Source organism: Talpa europaea (genome assembly GCF_964194135.1).
Source record: "Talpa europaea genome assembly, chromosome: 2".
Lineage (NCBI taxonomy): Eukaryota > Metazoa > Chordata > Mammalia > Eulipotyphla > Talpidae > Talpa > Talpa europaea.
In genome coordinates this window covers 109416967-109438351 of record NC_140068.1, presented here as the reverse complement: position 1 = coordinate 109438351, position 21385 = coordinate 109416967, and the positions used below count along the sequence as shown (strand labels likewise).

The 21385-nt window shown below is 50.5% G+C and overlaps 3 protein-coding genes across 4 annotated transcripts in view; 1 reads left to right on the top strand and 2 right to left on the bottom strand.

Annotated features, from left to right (window-relative positions):
• The window catches only part of LOC311188230 (class I histocompatibility antigen, Gogo-OKO alpha chain-like), a gene marked incomplete at both ends in the record, with an annotated part of 867329 nt that overhangs the window by 593803 nt on the left and 252141 nt on the right, over positions 1-21385 (top strand). The window lies entirely within an intron of this gene.
• Positions 4179-5197, bottom strand: PSORS1C2 (psoriasis susceptibility 1 candidate 2; the record flags this gene model as incomplete). The annotated part of the gene is made up of 2 exons (XM_084229011.1): positions 4179-4534; positions 5143-5197. 2 exons carry the CDS (start codon positions 5195-5197, stop codon positions 4179-4181), a joined length of 411 nt encoding a protein of 136 aa, XP_084085137.1.
• On the bottom strand, positions 7206-19385 carry CCHCR1 (coiled-coil alpha-helical rod protein 1). 2 transcript variants are annotated; one of them, XM_084228967.1, is made up of 16 exons: positions 19219-19385; positions 16952-17255; positions 15209-15372; positions 14955-15090; positions 14664-14774; positions 13861-14010; positions 13235-13345; positions 13047-13153; positions 10724-10836; positions 10523-10574; positions 10229-10365; positions 9927-10115; positions 9735-9836; positions 8645-8796; positions 8357-8528; positions 7206-7836 (listed from the first exon to the last, which is right to left on the bottom strand). In XM_084228967.1, exons 1-16 carry the CDS (start codon positions 19368-19370, stop codon positions 7724-7726), a joined length of 2265 nt encoding a protein of 754 aa, XP_084085093.1. In that variant the 5' UTR covers positions 19371-19385; the 3' UTR covers positions 7206-7723. The 2 variants fall into 2 exon arrangements, with proteins under 2 accessions (XP_084085093.1, XP_084085094.1); XM_084228968.1 differs by having other exon boundaries at positions 13047-13144.

Sequence of the window (21385 nt, the reverse complement as noted above, 5' to 3'; positions counted from 1 at the left end):
AAGGTATAAGATAATGATTTATTAATGAATGAGTGAATGTCTTCAGTTTGGGGCCTATTAAATTCCAGGCTCACTTCTACAATTCTAGCCTGAACTTTGGGGGGGGGGGGGTTGTGTATGTACAAACTAGTCACAGATAAGGTGTTTTTGTTTTCTTCTGCTTGTTTGTTTATTTTTTAGATTTATTTATGCATACAAGAGCTGGGGTACAGGCCAGAGGTATAGATTCACCAGAGACAGAGCGGGGAACAGAACAGGCAGATTGACCAAAGTGCACTGCTGAGGGGAGCAGCGGGCGAGTCAGGAGAGGTCTGCTGTGCCATGTGGGTAGCTCCCTGGCCTGCCAGAGATTCGAACTTGTGCTGCAGAGGCTGCAGACAGCTTCATAGATTGCGTCTTAACCCCTTGTGTCACCAGGGAGGCCCTTGGAGGAGATTTTTGTATATTAATTTCCACAAGTTTCATTTCAATAAAATAGTTTTTCACTGCACCACTTTTTTTGTATTTTACTGTATTTTTTGGAAATTCTTTTATTGTGTATCTCTGTAACTATATATACATATATATATAAATTTACTTTCTGTGTCCATTAAGACTTTTAAGTGTTAAAAACAGTTATTCTGCAGTGGGTTTGTAATTACAATGATTACAAAACACAATCGATCAAGGCAAGAAATATCCACAATGATTAAACAGAAAACAAATATTATTTGAAATACATCTTTTAAAGTTACTGAGCAACAAGCTCACTGCCCGGTGTGCATAGAATCAATTATTATTATGAGCCCAGAGTTTGAGAAAATAAATAGCTTTATTAACAAGGGACTGGCAAAGGGCCTCTCTGGTAGCGCAAGGGGTTAAGCACAGCACTATGAAGCTATCCACAGCCTCTGTAGCATGAGTTCGATCCCCTGCCAGGGAGCTGCCCACATGGCTCAGCAGACCTCTCCCGACTCACCCAATGCTCCCCTCAGCAGTGTATTTCAGTCAGTCCCTGCCTATTCTGTTCCCCCACTCTGTCTCTGGTGAGTCTTCTCACTCCCCACACTTCTGGCCTGTACCCTAGTTTTTGTATCCATAGATAAATAAATCTTTAAAACAAAACAAGGGACTGGCAAAGAGGCAAGAGGAAAACCTCAAATTACCTCACCAAGGGCAGGACTTTGGGCAATATTTAAGGAGTTGGGGAAGAAAAAAAGTATTAAAAATTTATAAGTTGGTAGAGTCTGGTTGCTTCTTGCTGAATTTGGTGTAACTAGAATCTGAGTCAAGAACTGTGACAAAACTGAGTACCTGTCGCTTCTGAATGCTGTCTCACCACGAGCCAGGCTTTTCTGTTCCATTTCCATATTTTTTTCTCACTCGGGGCAAAGAGGGGTCACCCTAAGGACAGCAAATGCTCTTCTGGCCCTGTGCTTTGAAACACAATTTCCCAGCTTACAAAAAATCTTTTTTTTTGTTTGTTTAAAATGGATTTGGGTATTTTCCCTTTTTGAAGTTCACCCTGCTGTACTTGCAAGATACATAGAAACAGGAAAGACCACGATGGTTCATTAATGAGATAGAGGGGAGAGATTTCTATTTCTTATTGCCTTTCCTTTGTAGCTCAGGAAGTATACCCTGGTCAGGTTCAGGGTGCTAGAGAGCACCCATCCTTTCTCTGTCTAGTGGGAAAGGATGGTTTGTTAGTGGAGGGAGGTGGAAAAGAAGAAACTGTCCTCAGCAGATTTATTTTAGGGAGGGCACATATACTTCTGAAAATGGATCCCCTTAAAATTTGGGCCTGCCCACACCCCTGAGAAAGTTTTCATGGTCAACCAGGGCTATGCAAACTCAGGGGTAGCTATTAAAAGCTCAATGGGGTTTCCTGTTCTCAAAATAAGGGTCCCAACACGGGAGAGCGCTGAGCCTGAATGTCCCTCCCGTTGCTGATCCACACTTTTGTGCATATGGTTAAGACAGGAACTCAGATTACTTCCAGATCTCTGTAGCTTTTTGTGATGGAGGCTTGAGGGGAGGGGGTATGTGAATGTTGTCCTAGTCATATATTTGACCTAATCATTGTCAAAGAAGCAGCCTAGATTCAAAATTAAGAAGATCAATATGGGGGCCTCCCGGGTGGCGCAGCGGTTGAGCTCTGGGCTGTGAAGCTGCCCGCAGCCTCTGCAGCACCGGTTCCATCCCCGGCCGCCAGCGAGGATCCCACATGGCACGCAGACCTCTCCTGTGGCGCCCACTGCTCCCCTGAGCAGTGTTTCGTCAGTCTGCCTGTTCTGTTCCGTTCCCTGCTCTGGCTCTGGTGAATTCTCTCACCCTCCTGCGCTTCTGACTGTACCCAGTGCTTGTCTAAATAAATAAATAAATCTTAAAAAAAAAAAAATCAAGATGGCCATGAGCAGCTTCCAGCATTGGGGCTACTGCAGCCAGCACCTTGGCCAGCGCCTCTGTGGCACCCATTTTCAGTCAGGGCATGAATGGGGCCAAGTGGAGGTGCATTGATTCCAGTTAGACATCTTGCGGAACAGACACGAGAGAAAGATCTGGGCAATGTTTGTGAAGAATGTCCACATCATAGACCTCAGGGCTGATCTTCTGGTCATTAAGGGAAAGATGGAACCAGAGGAAACGATTAAAATATGAAAGAAGCATAAACATGTATGTGATTCTGTTAGAGGAAGCCACACAGAGGTGGGCCAGCAGGCAGGCAGGCTCTGCAGGAACAATTTCCGCTCAGGACTCCATCCCCAACTCCAAAATGCAGACATCTCAGGCACTTAGCATTACAACTCCCAGCAGGCCGTGAACCAGACTTCCTGATGGGGGGCTTCTGAGTAGGAGGAAGACTGCACAGGGAAAAGGACTGAAGCCAGGATGGGAGGATGGGGGCCTTGGCAGGTAGCACAATGTGACTCTCTGAGAAACTAGCGCAGCCACCATTTCCGCCTGGTGGATTCAGCTTGGGGTGGTACATTTTGAACTTTGGTTCTCTCTTCTCCCAACCCTTTGAACTCTGCACAAACTCTGCCTTGTGTTTCCTGCTGGCAGATACCTGGGATTATTCATTCTCCTAATCTCAGAACTTGGTTGCTTTGCTTTGGGTCCTGCCTAATTGGTCCATGGGGGGATGGTTAATTTTGGAGTTTAATTGGGAGTCTGTATTTTGAAATCCTTCTCTCCCCTACTTCTCTTCTCCCTCTAGTCTCTTTGAACCTCTCACTGATTAAAAATCATTAAGCACACTAGAGTTTGAACACTTTGCTTTGATGCTTACAGGTGGGTACCAATCCTTAGAACAGGCAACATGGGTTTTTCACTTTTAGCAGTTTGGGGTCCCTGGGCTCTCCTGGGTTTTGCCCATATTAGTTCTTCTGTGAAGCAAAAGTACCAAGGCCAAAGATTTTCTGTCCAAGTTCTATGTTGGCCACAGCCCAAGAAGTCACTTACAAAAAGGTGCATGTTGATATTTAAATATTTTAGAGTACAAATAAATTCAATGTATAATAGTTAAAAAAAAAAAGACCCCAGGGGCCTCCCTGGTGGCATAGGAGTTAAAGTCACTCAGCTCTATCAAGCTAGTCACTACCCGGCCAGGGAACTGACCCACATGGCGCAACAGACCTACCGGACGCACCCACTGCTCCCCTCAGCAGTGTATTTCAGTAGATCTGCCTGTTTCTGGTGAATCCTCTCACCCCCTGAACCTCTGGCCTACACCCCAGTTCTTCTATGCATAAATAAAATAAAATAAATCTTTAAAAAAAAACAAAATTAAGAAAACATGGTTTTTATTTTTCCATTTGATGGAAGCACCATAGTTTCCTGACACTTCCCAGCCGATGGCCACCAGGTGGCAGCAGAGAACACAGTGTCTCCAGCTCCAACACTGCCAGGGATGGTGAAGAAGAGGTGTGAGGGGAGCGGACTGGACATGAGGTAGGGATGTAGTTTATGCTGTCAGAGAAAACAGGAGGGAAAATGAGGGGGCTAAATACAGATCTCAAGAGGTGACAGAAAATATTGAGAACGATCCCTTCAGGGTCAGAATAAAATGGAAAGAACAAGAAAGGGAATTAAAGAGGCCAAACTGGGAAGACTCAAGGGGAATCAGAAGAGCAGAATGGGCTCAGGTGCTCTCTGCCTGGACACCAGGATGCCTGGGGTGGGGGTGGGGGGCCCTGTTATCTGTACTCTTCCTGGGGTGGGTCAAGGTCTGGCTCCTCCTGAGATCCGTGGTCCACCTCAGGGGCTGGCGGCCAGGGTTTTTCTGGAGGCTGGGGTCCTGCAGGCCAGGGGTCATCAGGCCGGGGAGGTTGAGGAGGATTGGTTGTGGGGGGCTCAGGAGGCCAGACTGCAGGCTCAGGCAGGTCTCTCCAGGGGCGATTGAGGCCTGGAGATGGAGGATCCTCAAAGAGAGGGGGTGCCCCTGGCCAGGGGTCACCAGGGATTGGGGGGCCCTGAGGCAATGTTGGGGAGGCCTCCTCCTCACTGGCCTCTGTGGGTGGGGGAGAGGGGTGGTCTCCACTGGCTGAGATGCCTGTAAAGGAGGAAAGAGAAAAGTAAGAGGTGGCCATTCCAATTCCCCCCTCCACTTCAGCTACAGACCCAGAGGATACCCTTTCTGCGATTGGCCACAGCCCAAACTGATCCCACAAACTCACCTCTCAAAGAGCTCTCCACGCACTTACAAAATACCTAAATCATTTTAAAGCTTGAAAAACTAGTCCTGAACAATTAGCTGGATCAACTTTAAACTGATAGGAACCCCCCAAAAAAGTTCCACCCAACCTTGGTTGGGACTCCCCACTGGCATGGCACCTAAAGTGGCCTACACATGGACCCCAAGTGGCCCCCGGCCCCACCTCTACAATGAGCTCCACTCTCCTCAGTGTGGTTCTGATGAATACTCGCCTGCACAGCTAAGTTCTGATCTAAATGTCCATGTGGAGCACACCCAATCAGCACGGGTTTAGTCTGAGCTAAAGTGCACTTTCCCACATAACCTGCAGCCCCTTTACTCTTCCCTGCATGTGAATCCCCAGGCTCTCCTCCATCCCTGTGCATCCAGTTTACCCTCAGCTTCACCTCATCTTGACCACCCCTTATGACCCCAAATTGCACTCTTGGCCTCCATTTCCAGCTCACCTCCCGTGCACAGGCAAAGGACCAGGATCCCCAGCAGCTTCCAGTTGAGCGTCATGGCTGTCTCTTGGCCCCCAAAGTCGGGGGTGGGCTGACTCTGGGTGCCTGGGAGCTCCAGGAGGCTTTATAGGGGGAGAAGGAGAGGAGGAGGCCAATCTCTGGGGAGGGGCCAGCCCAGTGACACAAGGATTTCCATCAGGACATAACTGGTCCAACTCGTTTGGAAGGCCATGCTGATGTGTAACATCTGCTGGTGGCGTCCCTTATTTTAGTCAGTCAGCCCAGGACCCAGGCTCCTACCTCTGTGAATGACCTAGAACTTGGTCACCCATACTTGTTTTCCTGTTCCCGTCCACACACACCCTGCAGCAATCAATACCCACGTGTCATCTCTGTAATCACAGGGATTCCCACCTTTTATCCCTTGAAGCCATTAGGAGCCAAGGAATGGGAGCAGGACTTGCGTGGGGAAGCCGTGTAATTACAGGGACCAGGACACAGGACGCTGGGGAAAGGGGTGAATGGGGAGGAAGGGTTGCTTCCTTTAAACAGCTGGGATGCAGCTAGGATGGTCTCAGGTTGTACCCCAACCTCCCCCCACACACTTGAACCCTCCGCTAGGCTAAGTTCTTTCCCTGGATGGTGCCCCCAGGACCCAGCAGGCCACTGTTCTGCACAGCAGCTCCAGGTATGCAGGGGCCTCCCAAACAGTGATGTCCCAGGAATTTCATCCAAGTGCCATCTGGAGTGATTGCAGATGAGGAAGGAAACATGTAGACATTTTGGTTCCTTCTCCTCAGGGATGACTCTATCCTGCCCAGAGGCTCAGGAAGAAGCTGCCTCAGCTCCCCATGCTGTTAAGTTCTTCCTTCTTCCTCTGGAATCTTCCTCATGCCCCTCCTACCCTGCTCCTGGATTTGCCACCACCAGCCTCCCCTCACCCTTCAGGGGTCATCTTTTGGCCAAGTCCTCAGGGATACTCCCAGAACTTCTTCCTCAGGAAGGACTCCTCTGTCTGAATCTCTCAGATGTGTGCAAAGCAGAACTCACTTCCTGCCCAGGCTGTTCCCTGCTGGTCTGCTTCTGACTGTCCCTCTTGGTCCTCCGCCTTAATAGGCCTCCATTCTCCCGCTCTTCATCCCTCCCCCACACCCAAACCCTCCTTCCCAGAAGCCAACACATGCCTTAAAAATGTAAACCCAGTTGTGTGGCTACTCCCTGTTATTAGTAAGTACTCCAAGGGCTTTCTATTAACTTAGAATTAAATCCAAACTTGACCAGCTTTGGCCTCTCTGCAGCCTCCTCCCCTCTCCCCCTCTAACTTGGCACAGGCCTCCGCTCTGGGTGGGCGCCCATTTTATTCCTCATCTCACTCAGATCTAGAACAATGTCCCCTCCTGAGAGTACTTCCCCACCCCTTCACCACCACCCCGCCCCCCCGCCATATAATGCTGGCCCACATCAGAGTCTTTTCTATGCCATCATGGTCATTTATTTTCTCTTCATAGCACTTGTTTGAAATGCTCTTGCTTGTTCACTTACATACTTGACACGGGCTCTCTCCCACAAGGATGTGCCTGGAAGCAGGGGCCTGCCTGCTCTCACTCCCCACTCCCCTTGGCTGAGCAACTTACTTTCCTCACTCCCAGCACTGATCATCTTCCAGAGAAAGAGTTTTAAGATAAAAATTGAGAAGAAAGCTTGAAGGTTTTTTTTTTTAAGATTTATTTATTTATTTATTTATACAAGCACTGGGTACAGTCAGAAGCGCGGGAGGGTGAGCGAATTCACCAGAGACAGAGAGAGGAGCAGAACAGGCAGACTGACGAAATACACTGCTGAGGGGAGCAGCGGGCGTGGCAGGAGAGGTCTGCGCGCCATGTGGGACCCTCGCCAGCAGCCGGGGATTGAACCAGCACTGCAGAGGCTGTGGGCAGCTTCGCAGCCCAGCACTCAACCACTGCACCACCAGGGAGGTCCAAGCCTGAAGCTTTTAAAAAAAATTTTCCTAAGCAGGGGCCTCTCTGGTGGTGCAAGGGGTTAATGAAACTGTCTGCAGACACTGCAGCACGAGTTCAATCCCCAGCCAGGGAGCTACCCACATGGTGCAGCAGACCTCTCTCTGCTCCCCTCAGCAGTATATTTCAGTCAGTCTGCCTGTTCTGTTCCCCACTCTGTCTCTGGTGAATCCTCTCACCCCTGACACCTCTGGCCTATACCCCAGTAGTTTTATGCATAAATCTTTAAAAAATAAAAAAAAAAATACACTTTAAAAAATTTCCTAAGCAGCCCAGGTATGGGGTTTGGAAAATGAACCATTTGGAGAAAGAGCTTTGTGTGAGACCACTTCCAGAAAGAGATGGCTACAGGGAGAATTCCCTCATATTATACCCAGAGAAAAGGAGACCAAACAGTGACTGCTTCTGTATCCTCTTTATTGAGCCACAGAGTTCACACACATCTTGATGGCTGCTGTCCTGGAAGGCAGCCAGATGGGGAAGAGGTCCATGCTGACTCCCTAACCCCCAACCCCACTTCTCCATGATCCTCTTGCCCCAGCTTGGGCCACCCTTGAGCATCCTGCTCAGCCGTAGACAGGAGCCAGAGAGTTCTGGTTGTCTCCTTGAGAAATGGCTTCCTCTTTGGAAATGACCTCACTCAGGCCCTGCAGGTCATCAAGCAGGACAGAGAGGGACCCTGGGAGAGAAGACCCAAAAGATAGGAGCCAGACAAGAGAAGGCTGTCACAGCTACCATGAGAGGAACAGGGTTGCCCTTGGAGATGGAAGTTATAAAAGTAAGTTCTTCAGGGCCTCCTTTGTGGCACAAGGGGTTAAGCACCATACTACAAAGCTATCTGCAGCTTCTACAGCACGAGTTCGATCCCCAGCCGGCCAGGGAGCTACTCACATGGCGTAGCAGACCTCTTTTGTCTCACCCACTGCTCCCCTGAGTAGTGTATCTCAGTCTGTCTATCTGTTCTGTTTCCCACTCTGTCTCTGGTGAATCCTCTCACGCCCCGTCTGCCCCCCACCCCTTGCCCGCCCCTCTACACCCCAGCTCTTGTATGCATAAATAAATCTTAAAAAAAAAAGAACAGGTTCTCCAGTCCCAGGTGGGTGTGGCTAGGAGGCCATGCGCCTCCTAGGAGTCACCAGGACAACACTCCCGAGTTCAGGAGTATCTGGGACAGAGGTCTCTAAAGTCCCCTCCTTTACCTTTTATGGACTCCCTGGTAGAGAAAACCGCTGCTGGAGGTCCAGGTGCTGATGACCCTGGGGGCTTGGGGCTGGACTCCACTGGTGTCCCCTTATCCAGCAGGGAAGGAATAACTGCCAACAGCCGCTGCTGCTTGTAACGGGAGAGGAGACCCTCCTGCTGCAAGGTGGCCTGGGAAGGAGAGGGTTAAACGCCACCTAGCCGGGCAGAGCCTCCCCCTTCTCCTTCCATACCTCCCCTCCCTAGCCAGTCAAGAGGGCTCTGGCCCCTGGTCAGGCATCCCCTACCAGCATGATGTTCTTGTCCTTCTCTAACTCCTGCACTCGCTGGGTCAGCCGCAGCCCCTCCTCCTTCCGGGCCTCCTCCTGCAGGCGCCTGAGCTCCTGGTTCCGCTCCTTCTCCCGGGTGGCTTGGCGCTGCATCTGGCGCAGGGAAACCACTATGGGGAAGCCAGGGCACAGAGGGGACTGGTGTGGGAGCCACTTACACCCTGTGACTCTCAGTCTCTTGTATGTGGGGGTGCATGGGTGTGGGTGGAGGCTGATGTTCCAGGATCCTAAGTCAGCGAACCCAAAACCCAAGTACCTTCCCCATCCCTGGGCCTTCCTGGAATCTCTCAGGGGAAATCTGAATATGCACTGGACATTAGGTTTCGTGTAATTAATGTTCATTTTCTTTCTTTCTAAAGATTTATGTTATTTATTTATGCAAAGTAGAACAGAGGTGTAGGCCAGAGGTGTGGGGGGTGAGAGGATTCACCAGAGAGAGAGGGGAGCAGAACATGCAGGTCTACTGAAATCCACTGCTAAGGGGAGCAGCAGGTGACACAGGAGAGGTCTGCTGCACCATGTGAGGGTCATCTCCCTGGACTGAGATGGTAGCGCTGAGACTTAATCCCTAGGCCCAACGTTCATTTCTTTCTGATAATGGTATTGAGGTTATATCCATAAAAGAACATTTCCCCTTTGTAGGAGACAGAGCTAAACATATTTACAGCCTTAACTGATTCAAAAAAAATGTATATATAGTGTATGTATATAGAGACACAGAAAGGTGGCAAAAGTTATTAACTGCTACCTCTAGTTATAGAGGGTGTAACTTGTCTAGGTGTTTGGAATTTCTCCTAATAAAGTTGGTGGGGTACTGGTTGGCATGAGATGTCAGGATGGATGGTGGAGGCCTCTGTGGGAGGGTGAGTGGGAGGAGCTGACCATGGGGTTGCTGGTTCTGGGTGCTGGCTATGCAGGTGGTTCTCCACCTGAGAATTCACCTGTGTTCATTCCTTGGTAACTTTATTACCTGTACACTCCCAAAAAAGCTATTAAAAAGTTTCTGAAACACTTCCTAGAAGCCCATGTCTACCCTGGCAAACCTCACCAGCCTTGGCGTGCTCCCTCCGAGCATCGTTCAGCCTCCTTTCTGTTTCTGAGAGCTGTTCCCGTAGCCGATTTTCCACTTCGGTCACCTTCTCTTGCAGAGCTGGGGTGAAGTGCAGATACTGCATGTCTCAGAGACCTGGCTGGCAGTTCCCACCCCTTCCAGGATAGGCCCCAGTCCCCTCCTGTGCACCTTGCCCGTAGATTTCCTGCTGCTGGGTCAGCTCCTGCCGGAGACTGGCAGCCTCCTCTGTGCTCTCCTGCTGGCCCTGGCGAGCTGCTTCCAATTGCAGCCCCACATTGGCAAGGGACTCCTGGGTCTGCTGCAGTTCCTGCTCCAGCTGCTTGGCCACCTCACTCAGCTTTAGCCGCTCAGCCTCCCCTAGGAAGAGATAATGCTCACCAGGCCTCCTCTCCCCCCAGTTCCTCCTGCTCTTCTTCATCACTTGGGCTGCCCTGCTTCAACTTGCTTCCCTGGCTGCCTGTTAGACGCACCTTGCTCCCGGGCCCGGCCCACCTCTTGCTGGATGATATGGGCACTCAGCTGCAGTTCTGCATCCAGGCGGTTTCGTTCTTCCCGCAACTGCTCCAACTCAAGGCTCACATCTGAAGTGGGTGGTGGTGTGGGGCAGCTGAGACAGAGAAGGGAAACAAGGTCAGAGGAAACCACCCAGGGGCCTGACCCCTAAGGCCCTCCCTCCTCGGTCATCGCTGTTTGGGGTCCCAGCAACCAACACCTTAAAGCCCACCCCTCTCTCCCGATCCACCTCAAAGAGCCCCCAATGTCACCTCTCCCTCTCCTGGCGCAGTTGAGCAAGGGTCAGTTTTCGAGCCATCAGTCCTGGGGGGAGAAAAGGTAGACAGTGACAGAGTTGAATTTGTGGAGGAGAAAAGGGGAAACAAAGAAAAGGTGTGTGGACTGCTGAGAAGACAGGAGGACACATGAGAGCAGGCCAGTAGGCCAGGCAGTCTGGCAGTCACCCTACCCACCCTGAATGGTGTGGACCTTGCGGACGGCATAGCTGACTCGGTTGTTGAGGCTGGGCAGCCGTGAGGTGGCCAGTTCCACTTTGGCCATGGTGTTCTGGAGCCAGGTCTGAAAGCTAGAGAAGGCACAAGGTCACTGGAGAAAGCAAGGAAGTGGAAATTGGGGTGCGAAAAGAAGCTGAAGCTAAGAGTAGGATCCCCAACTTTGTCAGTCGTGTCCAAGTCACAGCTGATGAAAGAAAACTGAGAATTTAAGCCCTTTAGTGATTGTCAGATAAAAGCAATCCAACTTCTCACAACAAAAGCACAGCTTAAAAAAATCTTAAGAAAAACAGGGCCTGGCCCTCCCTGGTGGCGCAGGGGCTGAAGACAGCGCTATCAAGCTATCACCAGCCACTGTAGCACTAGTTTAATCTCCAGCCTGGCCAAGGAACTACTCGCATGGTGCAGCAGACCTCTCCAGCCTGGCCTGCTGCTCCCCTCAGCAGTGTATTTGTCAGTCTGACTGTTCTGCTCCCCACTCTGTCTCTGGTGAATCCTCTCACCCCCTGTACCTCTGGCCTATATCCCAGCCCTTGTATGCATAAATGAATAAATCTTTAAAGAAAAAATTTAAGAAAAACAGCTATTTCTGGTCCCAAAACTTACAGTAAGGGTCATTTGGGTCCTAGCAGTGAGTGTCTCATCCAGTCCTGCAGTAAAAGCAACAGTGAACCACTTTGGGATTTCACATCTCCAGTCCCAGATGCCACAACACAGTAAAGTGCTCAGAAAAATAACTCTTTTGCTGCTAAAACAAACACTGGAAAGCTGGGCAATCTCCAGCTGAATCAGCCTTTTTCACCTGCAGGCCCCTGGACATATCTCCAGGTTTGGAGACTCTCCCAATCCCAGACACCATGCTTAGAACATAAGAACTTTTTATTTATTTATTTATTTATTTTTATGCATACAAGAGCTGGGGTACAGGCCAGAGATGCGGGAGGTGAGAGGATTTATTTAAATAAATAAATAAATAAATTTTTTTTTTTTAGAGGCATGTTTTATTTATTTTTATTTATTTACTTGTTCATTTGTTTTGTTTATACATGCACTGGGTACAGTCAGAAGCGCGGGAGGGTGAGAGAATTCACCAGAGCCAGAGCGGGGAGCAGAGCAGGCAGAAGGACCGAAGTACACTGCTGAGGGGAGCAGCGGGCGGCAGGAGAGGTCTGCGCGCCATGTGGGACCCTCCTCCAGTGGCCGGGGAGTAATCTTTTTAAAAAAAAAAAAACAAAGTTACCCTAAGAATTCCCTGACATCAGTGAAGGCCAGGTCCTCTGTCAAGCAGCCCCACCATAGCTTACAAAAGCTCAGAAGCCTAACAGGCCCTGCGAGGAGGCTCGGGGAACATGGGGGGCGGGGCTGGAATGCCCCAGGAGGGTCCAGGTGTGCATTAACAGAGCACAGAAGGCTGGCTGGAAAATGCTTCCCCAGTGGCACAGCAAAGATCACTTCTGTCTGCAGGCTAAATGTGTAGGTGCCTCCAGAACCTACTGTGGATCTTTTTTTTTTTTTAAGATTTTATTTATTTATTTATACAAGAACTGCGGTGTAGGCCAGAGGTGTGGGGGAGGGAGAGGATTCACCAGAGACAGAGTGGGAAGCAGAACAGGCAGATTGACTGAAATATACTGCTGAGGGGAGCAGCGGGCGAGTCAGGAGAGGTCTGCAGCACCATGTGGGTTAGCTCGCTGGCCAGGACTGAACTCATGCTGCAGTGGCTGGTGCTAGCTTGATAGCACTGACTCTTAACCCCTGCGCCCCCAGGGAGGCTCTTACAGCTCTTTTTAAAGGTGATGTAACAGTAGTCGGGGAGGAAACACTCAAACATTTGAAATGAGAGACATGGGTTTGCAACTGATCAAAAAAGAAACTGACATACATTTTAGATATCTAGTAAGCCAGCACAGCTTTAAATAAATACACTGAATTTAAAATAAATTTAATAAAATAAAATACAGGGTGTGCCTGTAAATTTGTAAAGAAAGACAGACCAAGTAGCTACACTTCCCGGTCCAGGAATAACTCTGGAGCTGGAGATCTCCCAGGTGCTTTTACCTCAAGTGCTGTGAACCAAACTACAGGAGGAAGTGTTGCCTCACCTCCAGCCAGGTGACCCTGATGTAGATGCGAAGGGGAACCAGGAAAAAATATACACAGAACTTTACAAGGTTAATCACTTCTAGCACTGCACCTTCCAGCTGCCAGCTTTACAGTACCTCTTGCCTGAGGCACATCAACTCCTAGGCTGAAGCTGGGAAAGCAGAAATACTACTCCACCCACCTACTGACAGCATCGGCCACAAACTTCAGCTGTTCCTCCGCCTCAGCTTTCTGCTGCTTTCGCCTGTGTCTGGCTTCCTGAGCTCGGTTTAGCTCCATTTGCAAAGCCTGGGAAGGATGTGATGAAGAAAAGCATCCCCTCCCAAGGGTTTCCAAGGCCTCCCCCTCTCATCTGTCTCAGGCACTGACCTTGGCGCTCATCCGCTCTACCTCCACCTCTGCAGCTTTGTCCTGCAGGGAGCGCTGCAGGATGGCCTGCTCCTGGCTCTGAGATGCAGCTCTTTCCTGGAGCTCTGCCACCTGGGGAGGAGAGAAGGCTGGACAGGGCAGGCCTAGAGCTGGGGAGATGCAGTGGAAGGATACTGCAATGGAGGGATAGTTAGAGAAGTCTCTAGAAGTCCATGCAGGGAGGCAAGAAGCTGGGGTTCCTGGAATGGAGTCTGCATCCAGATTTCCATCCAGAAGCATATCCCATGTCCAATACCTTGCTGGACCTCACACTCCTGGCCACATCACCCATCCCCAGAAACTGTCACCTCCTCCTGGCCATCTTCCTCAGGCTGGCCCACCCTCAGTATCTCTGTCACATTATCTTTTGCACTTCTTTAAGGGCATCTCATGTACCTGACACTATTATGCAGGCCTCCTGTATGTCTCTGCTCCAGAGCATAAGCTCCATGACAGCAGGTCCTTGTCTTGGCTCAGGGCACATTCCCAGCACACGGTAACCACTCAAGAACTATTTGGTAAAGAAACACCACCCCTACAAAAGCAGCGGGAGTTGTGGGGAGGAGATGGGAAGAGCATCAAGTGACCTGTCCCTTCAGTTGCTCCACATGTGTTTTATGCTCCAGCTCCTGGGTCTTCAGCTGCACCATGAGGGCAAACACCTTCTCCCGCCAGCCCTTCAGCAGAGACCGGCACTTCCTGGTGAACTCGGGCTCCAGGCACTCTGAAGATTGAACCTGCAGGGCGGAGAAAGGTGGGGAGACTGTGGATTCCTGGGGGTCAAGAGGAAGGAGCTGATGTCTTGGTCTGCCCTCTGTACCCTTCTGTGGGGTAAGTGATGGTCAGGCTTTTACACCGCTGGCCTCTGTGGCTATCACCTGAGGCCTTGAATGCAGGAGGCACTTGGGCTCGGGGTACACATGCCTAATGGTGGACACCTGGAGTACGGTGTGGGGTATGTGTGCACACCTGAGCCTGGAGGCTGAGGCTGTAAGGGCAGAGTCACAGAGAGGACGGTGTGCAGCAGACAGTGGCAGAGAATGGCTGCTAGACCACAAGAGAACACCAGAGAGAGCCCAAAGAACTAGTAAAGATTCGGCTGCCTGCCCTGCGCCTGGCTGCCTCACTACAATTGGCGCATAAAGATCATTAAAGCCTGAAAAAGCCACTGAGGGCTCTGGACTCTTCTTTACCCATCTGCCTGGGCCCATAGAGGACCTGCCCTGTGCCTTGCTGGTGCTACACCCTCCAAGCACGAGAAGCCATAGCAAAAAAAGATGTTCTGGGGGAAAGATCTGGGCTCCGCAGAGCATCCAAACCTCCTCCCCCACCTCCCACTCCCACCACCTACAGGGAGGTGCCCGGGGTGGGAGCTTGGGACTGGACATACCTTCCTGGCCAGCTCCTCCTCCTGTATGGAGAGGATGTGCATGAGGCTCTGCACGCGCACCTGCAGCAGCTCGGCCGTGGTATGCAGGCCTTCCCGGTCCTCCTGCAAGCGCTGTGGTTGGGAGAGGGAGAGCAGCACCTGTCAGGCAGCCAGTCTGAGCCCCCTCCCCACAGCACTGCCCTCTCTCCCCTCAACTGTGCTCTCCGCCAGGGCCCCTCCCAACCCAGAGCCTGAGCGCTCATGCCCCACCCCATCCCCCAGCCCCACATGGATCACCCTGCACACTCTCACCTGCACAGTTTCTAGAAGGTCCTGTCGCTCTGGTTCCCACATCTGGCTATGGGCCTCAGGAGGCACTTGCTCCCCGACATATCTCCTTAGTTTCTCAACCAAGGTCACCTGAGCCTCCAAGTCTTCTTGGGTCTTGCTAAGGTTGGAGTGGAAACAGAGGAGTCATGGGAGATTGAGCAGGGAGGCACCCTGGACACATGCCCCACCTACCAACTGCTGGGGCCCCCTGAGCTACACCCCTATACCCCATTTACCTCAGCTGCTTCTGCAGCAGCTCTGCCTCCCTCTGGGCCACATTTAGTTCCTTGGCTTCTATAGCCCGTCTGGCTTCTAGACTATTCAGAGACCTCTCCAAGCTCTCTGCTTTATTGGTCAAACTGGAAAGAGCCTCTTGGTGTGCCTGTGTCAAGGAGGAGAGCTGTGGAGAGAAGAAAGGGCTTGGCAAGGGCCAGCACACTCCATGCTTGGGCCTTCCACACATGCCCACTCTGGCCTTGCCCCTTCATTCCTGATCTGTGACCTTGACAGCAGCCCAATGTATCACCCAACTGCATGTGTCAAAATGGAGCATGGCCTTGCTGCCTCACCCCTCCCATCACCTTTCAGCTCATCAGCAGTCGTTGTCAGGTCTCTCCCCAAGACATCTTCAGTTGTCTCCATCTCCACTGCCATTACCCACTTCTCTGAGTCCATGTTCTACTGCACTCCCACTGCCCACTCTGCTCCGGCCCAGTGCCCTCCCTTCACCCCCCAAAACCAGCTCTTCACTGGGGAGTCTACTGAAAGCCTGGCTTCCCCCCCCCTAGCAACTCAGAAGTCAGGTGGCATAGCCTCCTCAGGGAAACCTCTGTGGGCCCTCCAGCCTCTACCCACCACTGCTCAGTCCTACGCTGTTGGTGTCCTTCTGGCACTTACTGTCATCTCACATAATCGTACATCTGCACACACTATCTGCCAAACCCCATGTGAAAGGCAGCTTTGGAAAGCAGGTAGCCTGTCCTTTTCTCATTATACCTCAAACAGTGGGAAGGATGTTGAAGATACTGGAAGACCTGGGGGTGACCAATGAGAAAAGTGGCAGCTACCATTTCTGGCTGCACCTCTAGCCCTACTGCCAATCCACAGTCAGAGTGATCTTTTTGGACATAAATCACAAAAGTGCTTTTAGACATAAACAACAAATCTGAACCTGTCATTTCCCTGTGTAAACCCTTTTACTATTGCTCTTCAGGTGAAGAAAAAGTTCTGGACAGCCTGAGGCCTCGCACATGCGCACAACACAGAGCCCCTCATGTCCCATGCTCAGGCCCCTCTGGCATCCTGCATCCCACAAGTCCCACAGTTCCCATTGCCACCTTGAGTGACCTCACATCCAGCTCCACGAGCATAAATGTCAACTTTATCATCAAGCATCTCTCATGACTCTAAAGGCCATTGATATTTTCCCATGAACTATCACCTGTGTCCCATTCCTGGATTGCTGGCTTTCCCTTAGGAATACCCACGTACATGCTATTAGGGATACTAGCCCTTATCTGTGATCTGAACCATTGTGTTCTTCCCAAGTTTATCACTTATCCTTAAATTTTCCTTTATCTTGTCATTGCTAAATTTATTATTATAACCTCGTTGTACAATCTTGAGTACCTCTGGACTCTGATTCACAGGTAGAAAGGCTTCCCCATTCCAAAGAATGTTTTCCTTTAGAATCTTTTTTTTTTTAAGATTTATTTATTGGGGCCTCCCTGGTGGCACAAGGGGTTAAGCACCACACTATGAAGGTGGGAGGTCCCCTGAGTTCTGGCAAAAAGTACAATCTGACTAAGACCAAAACACACAAGTTCTCCATCTTTCCAAGTCACCTGTTTTTCCCCCTACACCAAACACCTCATCACCGAACTGCTCATGGGGGCCTTTACTGCAATACCTGCTCTTTGCTGAGAAACTGCAAGATAAGTCCATCCCTGTAAAGCTTAACTCTTCCCATCTCTCGTCACCTGTTCTTGGTGTAGCCGCTGAACCTCCTCCAGCTCCCGCTGGCTCCCCTCCTCCAGATTCTTCCGGATAACCTCGGCCCCAGTCAAGGCAGCACGCAGGCCCTCAGCTTCAGCTCGGCCAGCCTTCTCCGCCTGTGCCAGAGCCTCCAGCTCCATGGCCTGGGTCTCCAGCTTCATCTTCTGCTGCAGTGAAGTCTCCCGCAGGGCCTGGACCTCGTCCTCAAGCCGCCGCAGCTCTCGCAGCTGCCGAGAAATCAGCTCAGCCTGCTGGCTCAGGGCCTGTGATCCCTCCAGCACCACAGACCTTCAAAGAGAGGTTTGCAGAGGTAAAGTCAATCTCTTGAGTTGTAAGGGTGGCCAGGAGCACAACTGGAGACAGGAGAAGGGGAACTGGATCCCTCTGCTTCTCGTGGGGAGATGGGGACATGAAGCTGGGCCATGGGGATTTCTGCATTTCCATCACCATCATCATTCACTGAGGCTCTGCTAGGTACATATGGTCTGCTGTCTGGGCACATAGGGTCTACAGGTGAGTTGAGATCAAGGAACGCGATCTCAAGAGACAGCTGTATACAGGTAGAACATATTAAATATCAAATGAGCCCATGATTTTGTTTTTTTTAAAAAAAGATGTATTTATTTATACAAGAACTGGGGTATAGGCCAGAGGTGCAGGAGAGTGAGAGGATTCACCAAATCACCAGAGACAGAGCAGGGAGCAGTACAGGCAGATGGACTAAAAATACTGCTGAGGGGAACAGCGGGCGTGACAGGAGATGTCTGCCGCGCCATGTGAGCATCTTCTCCCTGGCCGGCCAGGAATCGAACCTGCACTACAGAGGCTGCGGACAGCTTCACAGCGCTGTGCTCAACCCACTGCAACACCGGGGAGGCCCGAGCCCATTATTTTGCACCGGAGAAGGTGGAAGAACACAGACTTCTGAATGCTAATTTAAGGGCAAGCAAAAGTTTGAAGATGTAGAAAGAGGTCATGGCTTCCAAGTGAGGCCAAGAGCTAGTTAAAGGTGTTTTTTGAGTGTGAAGAATCTAAAAGGACAGTCTGTCATTATAGAGGGCCTACCTTTGGAGAACTCAAATCTACTAATGTCATGTAAAGCTTAAACCAGTTTATAACTGCTTCCCCACTGAGATTTTTTTTTTTTTTTCATGTGGCAGGGATCTGTAGCCTAAAGAAATTAAGTGATTGGCTAAGGGAGCCCTAGCTTGTAGCCAAACTAGCAACAGATTCTCCATCTCCCAACACCCAATCTAACACCCTTCCTTTCTGATGGGGGTCCAACATAGACCCACCTGCAATCCCATTCTAGCATAAAATAGCAGAATGACCTTCCAGCACATTTGGGAAAAATCAAGAATAAGGGTCTTTAAATACCAGTACCCCTATGTTTATTGCAGCACTATTTACAATAGGTAAAACCTGTAAACAACCAAAATGCCCAAAAATAGATGACTGGATCAAGAAGATGTGGCATATATACACAATGGAATATTACTCAGCAATCAAAAAAGATAAACTCATGCCATTCACAGCAACGTGGACGAAGCTAGAAGGAATTATGCTCAGTGAAATAAGTCAGAAGGAACAAGAAAAATATCAGATGGTTTTACTTACAGCAGGAATATAGGGGAGCCAAGTAAGACATCGGAGTAAAAAAATAGTAATATAAAACACAACAAAACAAAAACAGGCAATTATAAATCAGAGACATCCTGCAGGGGAGGAGGAGAGAGGGATCTGAAGGAGGGAGGGAGGAGCACAGGGGACTGTGGTGATGGTGCATGGGTACATTTGGTGAAGGAAATTCTATGGGGACTACACCTGAGGGGGGACGGGAAGTAAATATTGTTTAAAAATGAATAATGTTGTAAAAAAATTTTAAATAAAGAATAAGAGTCTTTACTGTAGCATTACCGGCTCCAGTGGTGTGTGCGTCAGATGAATTCACACTAGCACAGCTGTCTGTACTCCTCAAGCATCTTCATCTTGCCTCATATTATGCTGATCATGATCAGTCGGTGATTGCTACCATTAGGATTTTTAACTCTTAGATATCAGGGTCTCTCATTCATTTCTGTTACCCCATCCCTGGCATCTAGCACACTGCCTTATTTATGCATTGTAGGCATTAATAACCGCCTATGAACAAATTATGAAATAAGGGGCTAAAATAGGGTAAGGAATCTATTTGTGAAGAAGGGCCGTTGGCAAATAAGTCCAAGAAAATGGCAACAATGGAGAAGCCTACCTGCCTCTCCGGACTGGCTCCTGCCCGTTGCCAGGACCATCCCGATCCCATGCCATCACTGGAGGTCTTTGGCTGTCTGCCCGCCTTTCTGAGAACTCTTGATGGGCTGGGGGTTGGACCAGGGGAATATCTGAGACCCAGTTGGGAGCCATTCTTGACAGAGTTGGATGGGGCCGAGCTTGGAAGTGGGATGGGGGAATTAGCCCAGTGGAACCTGAGGTATCGCAAGGACAAAATCAGTCAGTTTCCCAAAGAAAGACAATCACGAGTCCCCTTGCCAGGTCCCACTGACCTGAAGGTCGAAACATCTCCACATTATTTGAAGTGTCTAGATTCTGTGTCCAGTCATCTATGTTTCCCTGGACAATAGGAGAAACAAGGACACTCCAGTTCAATTTTCAGGCCACCTTCCAAAGAGAAAGGCCCTACAATAACAAAGTTGTCATGCTTAAATTACATTCAGATCCACTGGCTCTTAGCTCTTCCTATCCTACTTCCTGAAAGAAATCCAAAATATTGGATCTCCCAGGTGGTGCAAAGGGTTAAGTCTCAGCACTATGAAGCTACCCACTGCATGAGTTCGATCCCCAGCCAGGGAGGTGCAGACCTCTCCTGTCTCACCCACTGCTCCTGTCACAGTATATTTCAGTAGAAGCTCCTATTCTGCTCCCCACTCTGTCTCTGGTGAATCCTCTCACACTCAGCACCTCCGGCCTGCACCCCACCTCTTGTATGCATAAATAAATAAATCTTCTTTAAAAAAGAAATCCTAAAATGGGCCTCCCCAGTGGCGCAGCGGTTGAGCACTGGGCTGTGAAGGTGCCCGCAGCCTCTGCAGCGCTGGTTCGATCCTGGCCACAGGGAGAGGGTCCCAAATGGCATGACAGACCTCTCCTGCCACACCCACTGCTCTCCTCAGCAATGCCTTCAGTCTGTCTGGCTGTTCTCCTCCCAGCTCTGGCTCTGGTGAATTCTCTCACCCTCCCGCGCTTCTGACTGTACCCAGTGCTTCTATAAATAAATAAATAAATAAATATTTAAAAAAAAAAATCCTAAATACCTACTTGCTTGACCTAACCTGGTCTCTGATAACTACTGAATATTTCAATAACCATGAGATGGGGGGAAGGAATATTTCAATAATCATGAGATGGGGGGACACGATAGGGAGCTCTTTGGCTTTACTCATATTTTAGGATTCTGGACATTGCCTTTACCCTCCTCCTCAAGTTTCTATAGCCTCTGCAGTTCCTGGTCCGGGGTGAGTAAGGAGGGAAGCAGTGCAGAGGCTGTGAGCCCCATCTCCAGAGTTCTCTCCATGGCTCAGCCAGGCCCTGGGGAAGCCCATCCAGATACCACCAAGCCATGACTCCTGGGCCCTTCTCTATCAACGCGCTGGCCCAAGGCCTGGATCCAGAGGAATGTGGCTACATGATCCGCAAGCCACCTCCCAGGACCGCTGGGACGCTAAGCCTAGAACCCTGGGCCTGACATTATATCCAAACACTCCCAACAGCTTTCCTCTCAGTTTCTCCCCACCATGCCCTCAGCTTCCAGTTCCGTTGCCCGGTCTCCCCTCTTCAGAATCCCAGAGACTAAATTAGAGCACAGAGAGGTTCTTTAGGAACCCTCCCCCCCCCACCCCAAACCCGGATTCCTACCGCCCGCCCTCCACCCTAACCAACTCTTCTCCTGAAGGAATTATCCCGGTCCTCATCCTCAGCTCAACAGCCTGCCCGCGCCTCCCCGCTGTCTAGCCCGTTCTCGCGTCTCCCGCCCCTCGTCACCCCAGACACCCGGTCTCCACCCCGAGTTCTATTCTGACCCCGTCATCTACCACGTCATCTCGCCGCTGCACCCCTCTCCCCCTAAGAATCCCTGGAGCCACCCCCGCACCCCCGTCTAGATCACTTCCCGCCCCCAACCGATTTTTCCCGAACGCCCCTTACCCAGCTCGAGAGCCCCCCCTCAGCCCTTTGGCCACACCCCCTACACTTCCCTCAGCGCCCGCCCTCCGCCCCTGACCGCGCCTGCGCAAGGTGCACAGGTTGGCGGGCAGCTCCAGGGCCGTTTCACACCGGAAGGAGGTGGGGAAGGAGTGCACGCAGGCGCAGTAGCGCCTAACGTCCCGGACCAATTAAGGCCTTGCAGCATCTCCGCGCCCTGG

What these genes read in the sequence shown, in the direction of transcription:
- CCHCR1 (XM_084228967.1), bottom strand. Translation starts at nt 19,370, where the DNA reads ATGGCTCCCAACTGGGTCTCAGATATTCCCCTGGTCCAACCCCCAGCC. An exon ending in TGGAGCAACTGAAGGGACAG is followed by an intron (nt 13,346 to 13,860) that starts GTCACTTGATGC and finishes TCTCCTCCCCAG; the next exon opens with GTGGCAGAGCTCCAGGAAAG. An exon ending in CAAGGTCCACACCATTCAGG is followed by an intron (nt 10,575 to 10,723) that starts GTGGGTAGGGTG and finishes TTCTCCCCCCAG; the next exon opens with GACTGATGGCTCGAAAACTG.